This window comes from Barbus barbus, assembly GCF_936440315.1.
Source record: "Barbus barbus genome assembly, chromosome: 25".
NCBI lineage: Eukaryota > Metazoa > Chordata > Actinopteri > Cypriniformes > Cyprinidae > Barbus > Barbus barbus.
Window position 1 is genome coordinate 23,428,028 of NC_136753.1, and position 15,224 is coordinate 23,443,251.

The following is a 15,224-nucleotide window of genomic DNA, read 5'->3' on the forward strand; positions in this document are numbered from 1 at the left end:
TTTTAAAAAACAAATACTGTATTTTACTGCCATTTTGTGCGTATGGAAAAATTTATATGAGAAGGATATGAAGTACAGCATTGTAATGCATGTAAAAATTTAATAAAAAATGTTTTCTTAAATTAAATTAAATTTAAAAAATTATGGATACTGTATCTACGGTACTTTTTTTATTTGTAAATGTTAAAAACAACCAAATATTAAAAATCTAAAAAAAAAAAAAATTATTATGTGAAGAGTACTTCAGGTTAATTATAAATCAATGTAAACTGTTAAAAGTTCAGCTGGCATTTTAAGAAAAGAAAAGTGCTACTTTTCTTCTTATTAAGTGCACAATGACTGCATGCAGTTTAAAGTGTCTTTCCTCCACTTTTAGTAGGCTAACTTTTGCTCGACTTTTATTATTGTATTTTAGTAAATGCATTTATCCACTTGTTATGCATCTCAAACTCCGAAAGTGCAAGCGGTTAAGGCGCATTTAACTGACACTTGTTACAACATAATCATGCTGAAAATCAATTTCACTCGAACTGCACTTGGGCTGTCGCTCAAACCCTGAGACATGACAGCATTTATGGGATTGACAGGCGCATTCGAACGTTCGATATCTATATGATGATCAAAAATGCTGTCTAGCTAGGCTGCTCACCAGGTTTTGAAACACAGCCTGCTTTTACTGAAGTAACACTTAATTCTGAAAGCTTCTGTTCTCAACTCCATACCGGATGATAGACTGCACTGAACTTTTTTTAATGCACGGAATAATTGGTGCGATATTCTGAACAGTTTTCGTACGCGTTAATCATGTTATATTTAATTCCGAATTTAGAAATGCACCAGTAGAAGGGAACACGTGGGGAAAAGTCCCCTATACAACACTGTATCACTGAAAGAAATCTCGGCTCGCGAACTTTTACGCTATCGACAACGAAAGCACGGAGATTTCAGTACATCGTTTTTACGCATCACGTCACACATATGCAGCCAGACAATGTTGTTTCCACAAACAAAAATGAACAGCCTAACAACTTGCTAGCAACACAGCTAACTTCTGAAAAGTGCTTGAACACTGAAAATAGAATTCATTCCCCGGACAGCAGTTATTAGACACGCGAGCAATAATGCTGTTTGTTAATTTGCTTATTACGCCATTAAAAACAATAAGCCAACAATTAGATAACAAAGACAAACTGTCCATGTGCCCTCAAATGTTGCAGAATGCTGGAAGAGAATGAACTTACCGGGGTTTGACAGAGACACGATAAACGCGGAAATTTGTGCGCGATAACAAATTCAACTCTTCACGCGAGCTTGTATACCATGAGCGCGTGCTATTAAACGCACTGTAAATAACCAACAAATATATCACTCCGCCAGCGGTACTAACTTCAGCTGCAAACACTGTACTGGGAGCAACGCCGCCGTTTCGAGCCCGGTTTACGCCGCCTTTCTCCACGGAGCTGCTTCGGATGATATTACACTTTATTGCGCCTTGCACACGCAAAAAAAAGAGAGAGAATCGCGGATTTGGATGTTGTTATTTTTGTGTGTTCTACGCCCGTGACGTCACATCCACCTGCTGGGTAAACAACATTCACGCAGATCTTTGCGCTGCAAAACAAAAGTGTTAAAAAGTCACAGATACATAAGTTAGTTTAGTTTAGAGATAGGAGATTATTATTATTTATTTATTTATTTATTTATTTTGCCAGACGACGTAATGTTGATTAATTTCTTTGCTAGTTAGTTTGGTAAGTGCAACTGATGTAGGCTAAGTAAAGAACTTATTTTTTCCCAAGAAAATGTCCAATGAAGCAAGACAGGGTGGGGGTGAAAGTTCAGGAGAAGGACAACCCATAAGAAAGGAAGTGCAGTTGGTGTGGGAATTTTAATAGTAGTCGAAATATCAGCATAAAAAGTGAAAGTCCAGTAAACACTCAGTGGTTATAACCAGATTTAGGTTTAACTAAATTCACATAATATTATAGTGTTTTACCATATTCGTGTAACTTTACTTGGCCTAATAAATAAGATTTTTCATTAAATGTAAAATCTTGTATAATGTTTAAGGGAAAGTATGTGTGTGTGTGTGTGTGTGTGTGTGTGTGTGTGTGTGTGTGTGTGTGTGTGTGTAATTTAACAAGAGTTTTTTCTCATAGATAGATGGATGGATGGATGGATGGATGGATGGATGGATGGATGGATGGATGGATGGATGGATGGATGGATGGATAGATAGATAGATAGATAGATAGATAGATAGATAGATAGATAGATCTAAATGAGCTGTTTCTCATTAAATTAACTTATGTGATAAATGTCTCAGTTAAAAAATAGGTCATAAAAGCAGCATTCATAATCATTATAGAATAATTAACAAAATCCTGTTTAAAACAGCATGTTACACCCAGCTTCCCAAAAGTATTTCATATCAGCTAGCCACAAATATATTTCAAGAATCCCAAAATCTGTATGTAGTGAACTGTATTATATATATATATATATATATATATATATATTAGATTAGATTATTCTTTAAAAAAAACTAAATAATAATAAGAAAAGAAAAGGAAAAAGAGAGTATAATTATTGGTTGGATCAATAAGACGGTTACTGTTCGGTGTGAGCTGCATTAATCTCAGATCTTGGAGTAAGGGACAGCTTGACTGTCCTTGATCAAGGACTGAAATACACAGTTCAAGTAACAGTGAAAGACGCCGCATCTTTATGGGCCCAAATTGATGTGTTTCACGGATATAGAGCGCCACCCTCTGGACTATTGTGTCTCCTGCAGACACGTGGAGCTGTTTTTTGTCATAAAATAAATTAAATGCATAAAAACAAGTCTGCTAAAAATAGTTACTAAAGATAAACAAATTAATAGTTATAGTGAAAGCAATAACAGTTCATTTAAGCTAATTAAGTTTAAAAAATCATTTTAACTATTTGTATAAAAGTAGGAAAAAGGGTAAAAATTAAAAAATCATCCAGTGCATTATAGACCAGACCAAATAAATAATACACTTCAACCACCTGACATGCCAACTAGAATACAGAAATGTGTTAACATAGACTTAAAATAACTAAATATGTACACATATGTGCAGCTAAGGTGCCCTGGCTTAATTCACACTAGTCCTTCTCAGATATGGTTTAGAATCTTTTTTATTAAATTAATCGCTGCAATAATATTTTTGGTCATTTTAGAAATCTTCAAAAAAAAAACTTGTACCTCCATAAACTCTGTTTTGACATTTGCAGAGCACAAGCAGAGGCATTGCAATGCTTTTGTCCCTGGACACATTGCTAACAGTATGAAATCTAATGTCAAGGGGCGTCACTGGCCTATATTCTTATCCAGAAAAACTGCACGCCTGCAGGCATGAGACGGATACATCAATCACAGACACGCCCTTCATGGAGATATACTCCATTTTTGACTTATTTTTCTACTTTGTGTCCACTGCCGTTAACCAACAATACTTTCAAGAAAGAGACAGACATCTACTGAAATACTGTATGTAAAAGCAACATTAAAAACCTTATCAAGATAATAAATATTTTAAAAGAGGTCAAAGTGTGTATTTTTAATGATTATCCAAACGCTTTAGGTCAGTTTGGTCAATTACATCAGTATTTTGTTTATAAAAAAAATATTACCTGTATATAAGTACAGCCTGTCATTAATTTACATTCATTATTTCTGGTCATACTATACAGTATAACATAACACACAGATAACACTTTCATCATCTGACTATGTAATATTAATATCAGGTTTTAAAGAGACATTGTCTGTGTGAATTTAGTCTTTTATCTAAAATTAGATGATAATGAATAGATCATATAATATTCCCCTTGAGGTCAAAAGGTCACCACTGCAATAAAAAAAACTCAACTCATCAGTAATTGGCTGAAGAACTTTAATACAAATTCTAGATGTCTTCAGGAAAATCTGAGCCATTTGTGCAAGACTGACATGTAGTTTGTTTCTCAAAAGGAAATTTGGATTGTGTTGACATCACGTAGATATGGCTCGACTGATGCTCTATGGATTTGGTCTTGTTGTGATAAAGTGGCACTCTAAAAAAATTAATTGAGGATTACTATTCGTTATGTAACATCTTCTCAATACGCACTCATGCTCAAAAAGGGAGTAATTAGAGTTGTGTTAATTAGGTAATTAAGCAAATTAAACGAGACGGCTCTGTTCTTCTTAAGGCCTGCTCGAAAGCAATATCCGTCCCTGTGGCTCAAATCACAATTGAGACACAAAGGAACAATAGCTGATATTTGCCTATTGTATAAAAAACAAAGAGCTCTTTATCTCATTCTGTCATGACACAGGTGGAACAATTTCACATATTTTCACTACTGACCTTTGAAAAATATAATGACTTTTTTATTTCCTATACTTAATAATAATGCAGAGCACAAAAGGAAATCCCTGTTAGCATACTAAGCAAGTTCAATGAAATATAACAACAAATATTACAAAAAATACTCCTAAGACACTATAAAAATCCAATGGAAAGTATTACTTATAATCATTTTGCCATTTAAAAGAATAGATCTTTAATACCTTACCTCGGTATGAGAATTATCACGTAACACCGAAGAGAAGACCAGAAACAAACAACATTTTAGGTTAAAATGTATATGCATATAAGGGAAAGTGTGTAGTTATACTGTAGCCCGTCATCTGCCTATTTATTTATTTGTTTGTTTGTTTATTTGAGTGAGTGAGTGATTAAATATAGCATGTCACACTGCTGTAGCTGTTATGATAGTTGTGGGAATTACCCCAAATAGCGGTTACGTTCTTTCCGACATTGACCACCAGGTGGAGCCAAATATATACAGATATACAGAGCGAGTTATCAAGGTTTGGAAGGTTTGCAAGTGGAATTAAGATGGTACCGCTTGGTTGTAAACATGAATCCTTGAAGCATGTGTTATCGTTCAGACGGCAGGTGTTTATGTTTTTAGATGCGCCGACATTAAATGTGTCTTTCCGTTACGTGTATGAGGGGAAATCGTACATGTTGTATGCGAACACGGGGAAATGATTTGAGTGCGGCTCAGTAGGACATGTAAGATTGCTATGTCCACATAGAGAAGGGGTGAGGAGTGAGGCAGTTCAAAGTAATGATGAGAATGTTAGGGTGGAAGAAACTGTAGGAGAAACAGTGGAAAAGGAGGTTCAAAGTGTGATCAATGACGAAGTTTCAGGTAATGTTGGTACTGAGAGTGAGATTAGGCCTACTATGGAAGCGTCTAAGGTGGTAGAAAAGGTTAATGGGGAGAGACAGGTAGAGAAGGAGATGGGGATGAAAGAAACTGTGAAGGAGGTAGAGCAGGTGGAAAGGTTAGAAACTGGTGAAGAAATTATGTTGGTTGATATGGATAAAGCAAGTGATGAAAGGAGAGTGAATTTGGAGAGCAAACAGACTGAAGAAATGGTTAATACTGAAAGAGAGGAAGAAAGTGAGGATGATGCTTTGTCAGATGTATCAGATGTGTCTAATTTATCTCAGATGGGTTGTTAGCAGTTTTATTCCCTGGAAGAGATAGATGAATTCTTGGATGAGACATTTGGGAAAGTAGTAGAAGTGAAGAATTACTTGCTGATATGAAAAAGTTTGAAAGTTCTGTTTTGTACTGGATGAAAAGAGTAGGAGAGGATAAACTGAACAAGAGGAAGAGATATCGATTGAAAAAGTTTGTCACGAAAATAAGAAGGAGGAAAACTCCCAAGAAAAGGAAATTTCATTAAATTTGTCTAATGATGTGTAAATCACTATGGGTGATTTTTTTTCTTCTATTCTTTCTATCTGTTTTTTCCTTTTTGTCCTTTGTTATAGAGGTTGTAAGAGTAGGATACTTAAACCTCAATGGGGGAAGAGACAGCGTTAAAAGAGCAATGCTTTATGAATTTATTACTTTAAATTATGTAAAAGTAATTTTTTTTTACAAGAAACCCATTCTGATAGTAATAATGAAATAGAGTGGTATAGATGGTGGGAAGGAGAGTGTAGATTAAGTCATGGAGCAAATTTTAGTATGGGTGTTGCAATTCTTTTCTTAAAATCTTTAGATTTAAAAGTGGTGATGACAAAAGTTTTAAGAGTTTTATTAGTTTTAGCAGAAATTAAAAGTGTTAAATTCCTTTTTGTTAATGTGTATGCTCCAAACATAGAATTGAATTGTGAAATAACATTTCAAAAATTAAAAGATGCAATAAAAGAATTTGATGATGGAAATATGTGTTGTAATAGGAGGTGATTGGAACTGCACAACAAATTTTGTAATTGATAGGAATGGGGAAGAACCTCACTCAAAATCTAGTAAGCTACTTCTTGATATTATAAATTATTTGAATGTGGAAGATGTTTGGAGAAGTAGAAATAATTTGGTGAAGCAATATACTTGGGTAAAGATATTAGATTCTGTTGTGACAGGAGCTAGATTGGATAGGTTATACATAAGAAAATCAGAAATGTATAGAGTTATTAATACTAATATATTTCCGAATGGTTTTTCAGATCATCATATGGTGACTTTAGATTACAACATTGCAAAAGTTTCAAGACCTAAATTTTATTGGCATTTTAATGTAAAAGTATTACAAGATAAAGATTTTTTTCATTTTTGGGAAGTTTGGAGACAAAGGAAAAATAATTTTGAAAATCTGACTCAATGGTGGGAGGTGGCAAAAGCACAGATTAAAGTTTTTTGTCAACAATTTTCTCATAATGCTACTTTTACTCTGAAGAGGAATGTAAAAAATTTGGAGAATGAGATTAATGAAATGGAAAGAATATTGACTGATGTTGATGATCATGGTTCAATGGATGTTTTAAAAAAGAAAAAAATGGAATTGAAGTCACTGTTGGAAGAAAGAGTTAAAGGTGCACTTGTGAGAGCTAGAATATCTTCAATTAAAGAAATGGATGCTCCAACTGCTTATTTTTTTGGACTTGAACATAAGGAAGCACAACAGAAATGTATGCTTCATCTGAGAAGAAAAAATGGAACAATTACTTCAGACCCAAATGAGATGAGAAAGATGGGCATAGAATTTTACAAACAACAGTTTGGTAATATGGACTATGCGATGTTGGATGTATGGATCAGATCTTAAGGGATCTTCCTAAATGAAGACCTGAGGACAAAAAGTCATTGGACGTAATGATTTCTTTTGATGAACTTTCAAAGGCTGTGCAACAACTTTCTACAGGAAAGTCACAAGGAGTTGATAGTTTACCAGCGGAATTTTATAAAGTTTTTTAGGGTGTTTTAGGTGAAGACTTGTATAATATTTTTGTGAATGTTTTAAAAGAGGTTGTTTACCAATCAGCTGTCAGAAAGCTGTGTTATCACTCTTGCCAAAAAGCGGGGACCTAGGGTTGTTGAAGAATTGGCGCCCAGTGTCTTTAATGTGTTTAGTCTACATGTTTGGCTAATAGAATCAAAAGTTATTTGCATATTGTGGTGGAAAGAGAACAAACTTACTGCCTTCCAGGGCGTACAATAATGGACAATTTGTTTCTTATGAGGGATGTAATTGAAATGTCTTTAAGAAATAATCTTGATGTGGGTTTTTTTATCTATTGACCAAGAGAAAGCCTTTGACTGTGTGGGTCATGAATATCTATTTAATGTTTTAAAAGCCTTTGGATTTGGGGAGAGTATCATTTCTTGGATAAAATTACTGTATGAAGGGGCTTCAGTTATGCTAAAGATGGGAGGTGGGTTGAGCTGCCCAATTCCTGTTGAAAGAGGAATCCGACAGGGGTGTCCTCTATCAGGACAACTTTATAGTTTAGCTATAGAACCCTTATTGTGTAAGCTAAGAACTGAGATAAAAGGTTTAATGATCCCTGGTGATAATTCAGGGTTAAGGTATTCTGTATCGGCATATGCTGATGATGTAAACAATTTTGTTACTGGTCAAAATGATATTCAAATACTCTGTAAAAACTTAAAGCTTTATGAACAATCTTCTTCAGCTAAGGTAAACTGGACAAAATGTGAAGGGTTTGTGGTGGGTTCTTGGTTGGATACGGGGCCACCTAAACTTCCTGAAGGATTAAAATGGGGAAGGGAAGGTATTAAAGTGTTGGGGGTGTTTTAGGTAATGATCAGTATAAAGAAAAGAACTGGGAGGGTATGCTGGAAAAGGTTGTTGCCAAGTTGTCTAAGTGGAATTTGCTATTATCCGAGTTATCTTATAGAGGCAGAGTCTTGGTTGCAAATAATCTGACTGTCTCTGTTATGGCATAGACTGAATGTACTTGAGCCACCGGATGACTTGATTAAGAACATTCAGAGGAAATTAGTGGATTTCTTCTGGTCTGGTCAAAAATGGATTCCTGGGCCTGCACTTTATCTGCCAGTGAATGAAGGAGGGCAAAGCCTGATAGACGTGCGAAGCCACCTAAATGCATTTTGACTACAAGCAGCAAAGAGACTGTTGTACGAAGAGAATGTTGGATGGATTAATGTTGCTTGTGCTCTTCTGCGGGAAATGTCTGGTTTATTTTATGATAAACAGCTTTTTTTTGTTGCAACTTGATGAACTGGATTTAAAGGATTTAACAGTTTTTTATAAGTCAATGATAATAGCTTGGAAAAAGACATTTGTTATACACAGATAAATCTTACATCCAGAGGAGTGGGTAACGGGGGAACCTTTGTTCCATAACCCATTAATAAGAACAAATATTTTATCTTCTAAGTCGGTGGAAAGCTGTTTTGTCAAGGCTGGATATACCAGGTTGGGGGATCTAAGAAGTGGTGATGGTTGGAGAACAGCTGAGACAATGCAGAGTGTTACTGGGTTTCGATCTCTGCGACTTCTGAGAAGAATAATGGAAGAGGTGTGGGCAGTTCTACCAGGTGCTTGTAGAGAGGCACTGTCACAGGATTGGCATGGTGATTATAAATTTCCACCCATTAAAGTTTCTGCTGTTGTACAAGAAGAGAATGAGGATGCTGGATATTCAGTTTTATCATTTGCCTACCCTGAGTTGGGTGTTTTTCTGTAAAGGGGCAGTCATGGCCTAATGGATAGAGAGTTGGACTTGTAACCCGAAGATCGTGGGTTCGGGTCTCGGGTCCGTCTGGGATTGTAGGTGGGGGAGTGAATAACCAACACTCTCTCCACCTTCAATACCACGACTGAGGTGAGACCCTTGAGCAAGGCACCGAACCCCCAACTGCTCCCCGGGCGCTGCAGCAATGGCTGCCCACTGCTCCGGGTGTATGTTCACTACTGTGTGTACACTTGGATGGGTTAAATGCAGAGCACAAATTCTGAGTATGGGTCACCATACTTGGCCACACACCACTTCCCTTTCCCTTTCCCTTAAAGGTGTCCAGATACTTTTTGGGGTCACTTTATATTAACAGGATTGCTATACATTAAATATGGTTTATGTAATGTGTCTTTATGCCACTACAGTGTGTGTGTACATAATCAGCAAATACAGAAATAGGTGGAATTTTGCTTAATTGCATGATCATAACTAAACACTAGAGGACGCTATTCATCACAAAACTGACTGGTGCTGCTTATCACCTGGAAAAGAAAGTAGCTACCATCGATTCAAGGCACGCGCACTGCAATGGATATTTGTTACGATACAGAACCTCTCTCATATCACCGTGTTACTTTAGAGAGCTTTCTTTCAATGCTATTTCTCGGGCTGGGAGATTTTATCAGGTCAACAGCGCGCTGATTGACAGCTACTAGTCATGATTTGTCACTTCAGCACCACGGACAGCGCTTCGCTTACCTTAAATGACCCACCAGAGCGAAACCCATGGACGACCACCACGGACTGTGTAGTAAATGTCGATGTAAATACTCTAATAGGTGTACATCCACTACTAATTGACTTTGGGACCAGCAAAAGTGAAGTTAGTTCAGCTCTAAGTTACCACTTGGTTTGACATTTTGTATCAAAAGCAATGAAATTCAGACTTTTAAAGTGTAATTTAAGTCTCCGAATATTTCATTTAATTAAAGAGTGGAACCATCATCACAATCTTTTATTGCATGTCTAGATGAAATGTATACCTACATATGGTTTTTAACACTAAAAAAATCTAATAATAGCCTATTTAATTAACTGATAGAGAGTGAAATATCATGCCGAGACATTCACATTGTAAACATTTTAATAGCGGTAAAAATATTCAAACCACAAACCTTCTCAAATGGCATTTTTGTTTTATTTTTATGCGATATATATAGCTTATACATATACAGTTGTAGAAATAGGCGTTGCTGAAGTCATCGCGTTTACAGCTGATTGGTCCGCGTTAGCGAACGTACTAAGATGACGTGCAGCTTCAGTGTAGACAGCCTCAAGCCGGCGCGGCGCGGGGCGACGCGTCGCGAGGCGTTATCGTTCGTTTCCACTCGGTGTCAGAATCGCACCGCTCTCCTTTAAGACGGACCCACCGTTGCTGTCACCGGAGGTTCCCATTATACTCCCCCTTCACCTCCCTCCCCCCCAAAACAAGAACGCACTAGACAAGACGGCTACGTGCTCCGCCGCGATCTCCACAATAGACTGGATGCGTGCGTATATAGGCTGGTATTTATTCAAAAATGATGTTTCGATGAAGCGTCTTGGGTTGTTTTCGGCTTACGCGATCGGATCGATGGAGACGGATACATGTTTATTAGTGTGTAATACACGTCGGTTTTCTTCAACAAATAATGGATTACCCAGCATCTGGTTTGAAGTATAAAGTACGACGCTGTTATGATCAAAACGACGCAAGAGATGTCTTGGATCTCCAAAAGGCTCGAGGTATGGTCATATAAAAGACTCAATTGATTGTGATATTTTGTACATCAAACTGAGGGACCAGGACTGCTTAATGTCGGATTACAAAGCCCAGGCTGGGTTGCGCTTGCACAGATGGCGAACACAAGTGATCCAGGTGGAAGCAACCCCTCACTCCAGAATTATGCCTTCACTGCGTCTGCGGTCAAACTGGCGTCTTTGGGTCTCATCACCTGCGTTAGCCTGCTCGGGAATACCGTGCTTTCCGTGCTGGTGCTGAAAGACAGCTCGCTCCACAAGGCTCCGTATTACTTCCTCCTCGACCTGTGCGTGGCAGACATCATCCGCTCGGCCGTGTGCTTCCCGTTCGTGATGATCTCCATCAACAGCGGCTCCGTATGGAGCTACAGCATCATCAGCTGCAAGATCATCGCGTTCATGGCCGTCTTGTTCTGCTTCCACATCGCCTTCCTCCTGTTCTGCGTCAGCGTAATGCGCTACATGGCCATCGCGCACCACCGGTTCTACTCCAAACGCATGACGCTTTGGACATGCGTCGCGGTCATATGTATGGTGTGGACGCTCTCGGTCGCCATGGCGTTTCCCCCGGTCTTCGACGTCGGGACCTACAAGTTTATCCGCGAGGAAGAGCAGTGCATATTCGAGCACAGATACGTGAAAGCCAACGACACGCTGGGCTTCATGCTCATGCTGGCCGTGATCGTGGCCACGACGCACGTCGTGTATGTCAAAATGCTGTGCTTTGTTTACGACCACCGTAAAATGAAGCCCGCGCAGCTGGTTCCAGCTATCAGCCAGAACTGGACCTTTCACGGACCGGGCGCGACGGGCCAGGCCGCTGCCAACTGGATCGCTGGGTTTGGACGCGGTCCGACGCCGCCGACGTTAGTGGGCATCAGACAGGCGTCACACAACGCCAACCGGAGGCTGCTCGTGCTGGACGAGTTCAAGATGGAGAAACGGATAGGAAAGATGTATTACATGATCACGCTGGCGTTTCTGCTGTTCTGGGCGCCCTATATCGTCTCATGCTACATCCGGGTGTTTGTGAAGGGAAACGCGCTTCCTCCGGTGTACCTGACGGCGGCCGTGTGGCTAACGTTCGCCCAGGCAGGGGCCAATCCCATCATATGTTTCATTTTCAACAAGGAACTGAGGATGAGATTTAGAGCCTGTTTGCCGTGTTGCCTGACTACACAAACACCCATGGAGCCCTACTGCGTGATTTGAAGTGTTTTGCTCACTTGTTTTCACTGGTTCTGCCTGCTTGTCAAACATACAGTGGCCCCAAAAAGTACAGAAGAGGGTTGGGAGTGTTCAAACGCATCCCACATTTGTCTGCTTCAAAATAAAGCCGTTTAGAATTCTAATACTTCTCCCTAAAGAGGATGTTTCACAAAAAGTCTTGCTGTAACAAGCCACTCTATTCAGGAAATGCAACTTTAATTGAAATCAATAAAAAATAACACACATACACACAAATATATATTACATAAAACACTGACAACTGTTCTATCATTTAGCATCCATTAATTTGATCAAAATATTTTCTCGTGTCAAAATTGTTTTGTGCTAATAAATATTTTATATTTTCAAAGATTTATATGGCAATGACATTTTTTTTTTAAATTAATGCCACTTGATATTTTGCTATCTAATGCAATGTTGTTCATTCATATTTCTGTCCTGGTACTTTTTGGAGCCACTGTAGCATGTGATATTTTCCTTCTTTCAGAGGTGAAATCTCTGACCTGTTCCAATGTTGCACATCAGATGATCCATATCCACATTTATGCAATCCACATATCGATGTAAATAATGTAAAAAGGTGATTTATTTATATTCTGGAGTTCTTTATAACTGATATGTAATATATTTGCTATGACTTTTTGTGTGAAATGGCCAGTGGCTTTTTACTATCACATGGACTAAATGTGAATAAACCAAGTCCCTCTCACAGTCCCTTTAAACTGTTACTGGAAATTAGTTTTCAATGGACACGAGCAAATTTGATGGGTCAGTGTTGAGGAGACTAAGATTTGTATTTTAATTAAAATAAATGATTATAAATGCACTGTGTTGATGTGCTAAAGCAATTCAAGAATCAAATGCGAGGACAAATGCACGCAAAAGGCCAACGAGACATTAAAAGAAGGGGATTTTGTTGTCATGTCAGACTAAACTGATGTAAAACATCTGGCTTTTGTGCATATTTTGCTAAGCCGCCATCTCATTACTTGCTCTTAGATGTTATAGAAGTGGGGAAAGCAAGAGACATAATGTGATGTTTCAGACATACTCATCCAGGGAGAAATTTTTGGCTGCGTTTCCATCCCCCACCCTTCCTACAGACAGTTATATAATTCAGAGCCCTTTTTTCCTGAACCTCCCCTCAGCACAACATTAATGTGATCTGGTGCGTTGCACTGACAGAATGAATGCAGGCCACTAGAGATGTGAAATACGATTATTTGTCTTCAATAAATGTAAACAGAGCATCCTGGGTAGCTGCTTTCTATGTAAAAGCTGGAAAAACCTGAAAATATTTCTGGTTAAAACAGACAAGAGACAAGACCATAGCCACCATAGCTATTGAAGGCTGCATGGTTTCCAGAATATTTAAGGTGTTGATTAACGGGGCAACTTTTTGAGCAGTGTTGCAGTCAAAGGGAAACCAGGTGATACACAGGGCCAACAACCGATCTAAAGTATCCAGATATAAATGTGTTTCCCATTCTCAATGGGAAAGTGCCCATACATCATTGCTCAAAAAAGTTGCCCCGTGTATCATCACCTTTAGACTAGCAGTCAACCAAAACTTTTTTTTGGACAGTTTATTCTGAAATTATTACACTAGATCCCTCAATCTTAGGCATGTGGTTACTTACATGCCTATAAAGAATTTAAGACATTAAAAAAATCAATTTAAAGGAAGAGTTCACCCAAAAATAAAATATTTGCTGAAAATGTACTCATTCTCAGGCCATATCAAATGTAGATGAGTCTGTTTATTCATTGGAACAGATTTGGAGAAACATTACAGTTCATCACTTGCACACCATTGGATCCACTACAGTGAATGGGTGCCATCAAAATGAGTGTTTAAACTGCTGATAAAAACCAGTCCATCAGTTAACATAGTTGTTTTAACTTTAAACTGTTGCTTTCAGCCATAATCAAGTCCATAATCCATAATAACACTACCTCATGTGAAAAGGTCCATTCCCTGTTGTCTTCTGGCATCAAAATCCAGCGACATATCTGTTTAGAACCATTTTGGACTGTTTAAACAGTGCTTGATCTGTGCATATTTTTCTTATAGTTCAAAGATTACTTTTTCACAGCACAAAGCAATATGCACTCTTAAAAAATAAAGGTGCTTCACGATGCCATAGAATAACTTTTTTTGTCTAAATGGTTCCATAAAGAACCTTTAACATCTGAAGAACCTTTCTGTTTCTCAAAAGGTTCTTTATGGTGAAAGGAGGTTCTCCAGGTTATAAAAAGGTAAGAAAGAGCACCTTTGACTGAATGAAAAGGGTTCTTCTATGGCATCGCTGTGAAGAACCTTTTGAAGCACCTTTATTTTTAAGAGTGTGGATAGATTACTTGTATTTTAGCCGGAAACAGCGGTTTAAAGCTGAAAATGTCTTAATACACATAAAATACTAATAATAAGGTTTTCGCTTCACAAGACTGGATTCATGTGGATTACTGTGATGTTTTTATCAGCTGTTTGACAGCACCCATTCACTGTAATGTACTTGTAACACTTAATTTCTCCAAATTTGTTCCGATGAATAAACAAACACATCTACATCTTGGATGGCCTGAGGGACAGTAAATTTTCAGGAAATATTTATTTTTGGGTTCATTATTCCTTTAACAGGAGAGATGTTGTTTTGGATACAACTGAGAAGAATAGTAAAAGTCATACAGGTTTGGAATGACACGAGGGTGCATATATCTTTTTGGTGAACTGTCCTTTTAAACTTTTCCACACAGAGCCTTTCTGATCATCATTACATAAAATTCTAATAGAGGAATGCAAACTGCTCATATCATAGAGAGAAACTGCATTATTGACCCCTGTTGTGATCATTCTACATCTGTAGCAATATAATGAAAAGCTCCATCAGCTAATTGGAGTGTTTTATTTGAATGGCCTTTGCCATCCATGAGAGGCCCAAAGGAGAGATAGAAATAGGCCACAATCTGCTGAGCTGTTAACACTACCATATTATATATGAACAAACTGTTTTTAGAACAGTTTCAGGCTTGCTTTTCTGCTGCCATACTGATCAGAATGGTAGCTGCAGCACCCAAGGGAAAACATATAGACCAAAGCACTTGCTTTATTAAAAAAACATTTCTATTTGCCCTGCATTCCTGCCTTGTGTA

At 37.9% G+C, this 15,224-nt stretch overlaps 2 protein-coding genes across 4 annotated transcripts in view; one reads left to right on the top strand and one right to left on the bottom strand.

Moving 5' to 3' along the window:
* The window catches only part of LOC306845105 (forkhead box protein P1-B), a 179,730-nt gene extending 178,168 nt beyond the window's left edge, over nt 1-1,562 (bottom strand). For all 3 annotated transcript variants that reach the window (XM_079377683.1, XM_079377684.1, XM_079377685.1), the window contains exon 1: nt 1,242-1,562. The gene's annotated coding sequence lies outside the window, so the exon portion shown is untranslated. The remainder of the gene's footprint in view (nt 1-1,241) is intronic.
* An 8,805-nt stretch (nt 1,563-10,367) lies between these two features.
* LOC306844569 (putative G-protein coupled receptor 173) lies at nt 10,368-12,779 on the top strand. Its single transcript, XM_079376799.1, has one exon. It carries the CDS (start codon nt 10,938-10,940, stop codon nt 12,051-12,053), a length of 1,116 nt encoding a protein of 371 aa, XP_079232925.1. The 5' UTR covers nt 10,368-10,937; the 3' UTR covers nt 12,054-12,779.
* Nucleotides 12,780-15,224: the final 2,445 nt, after the last annotated feature.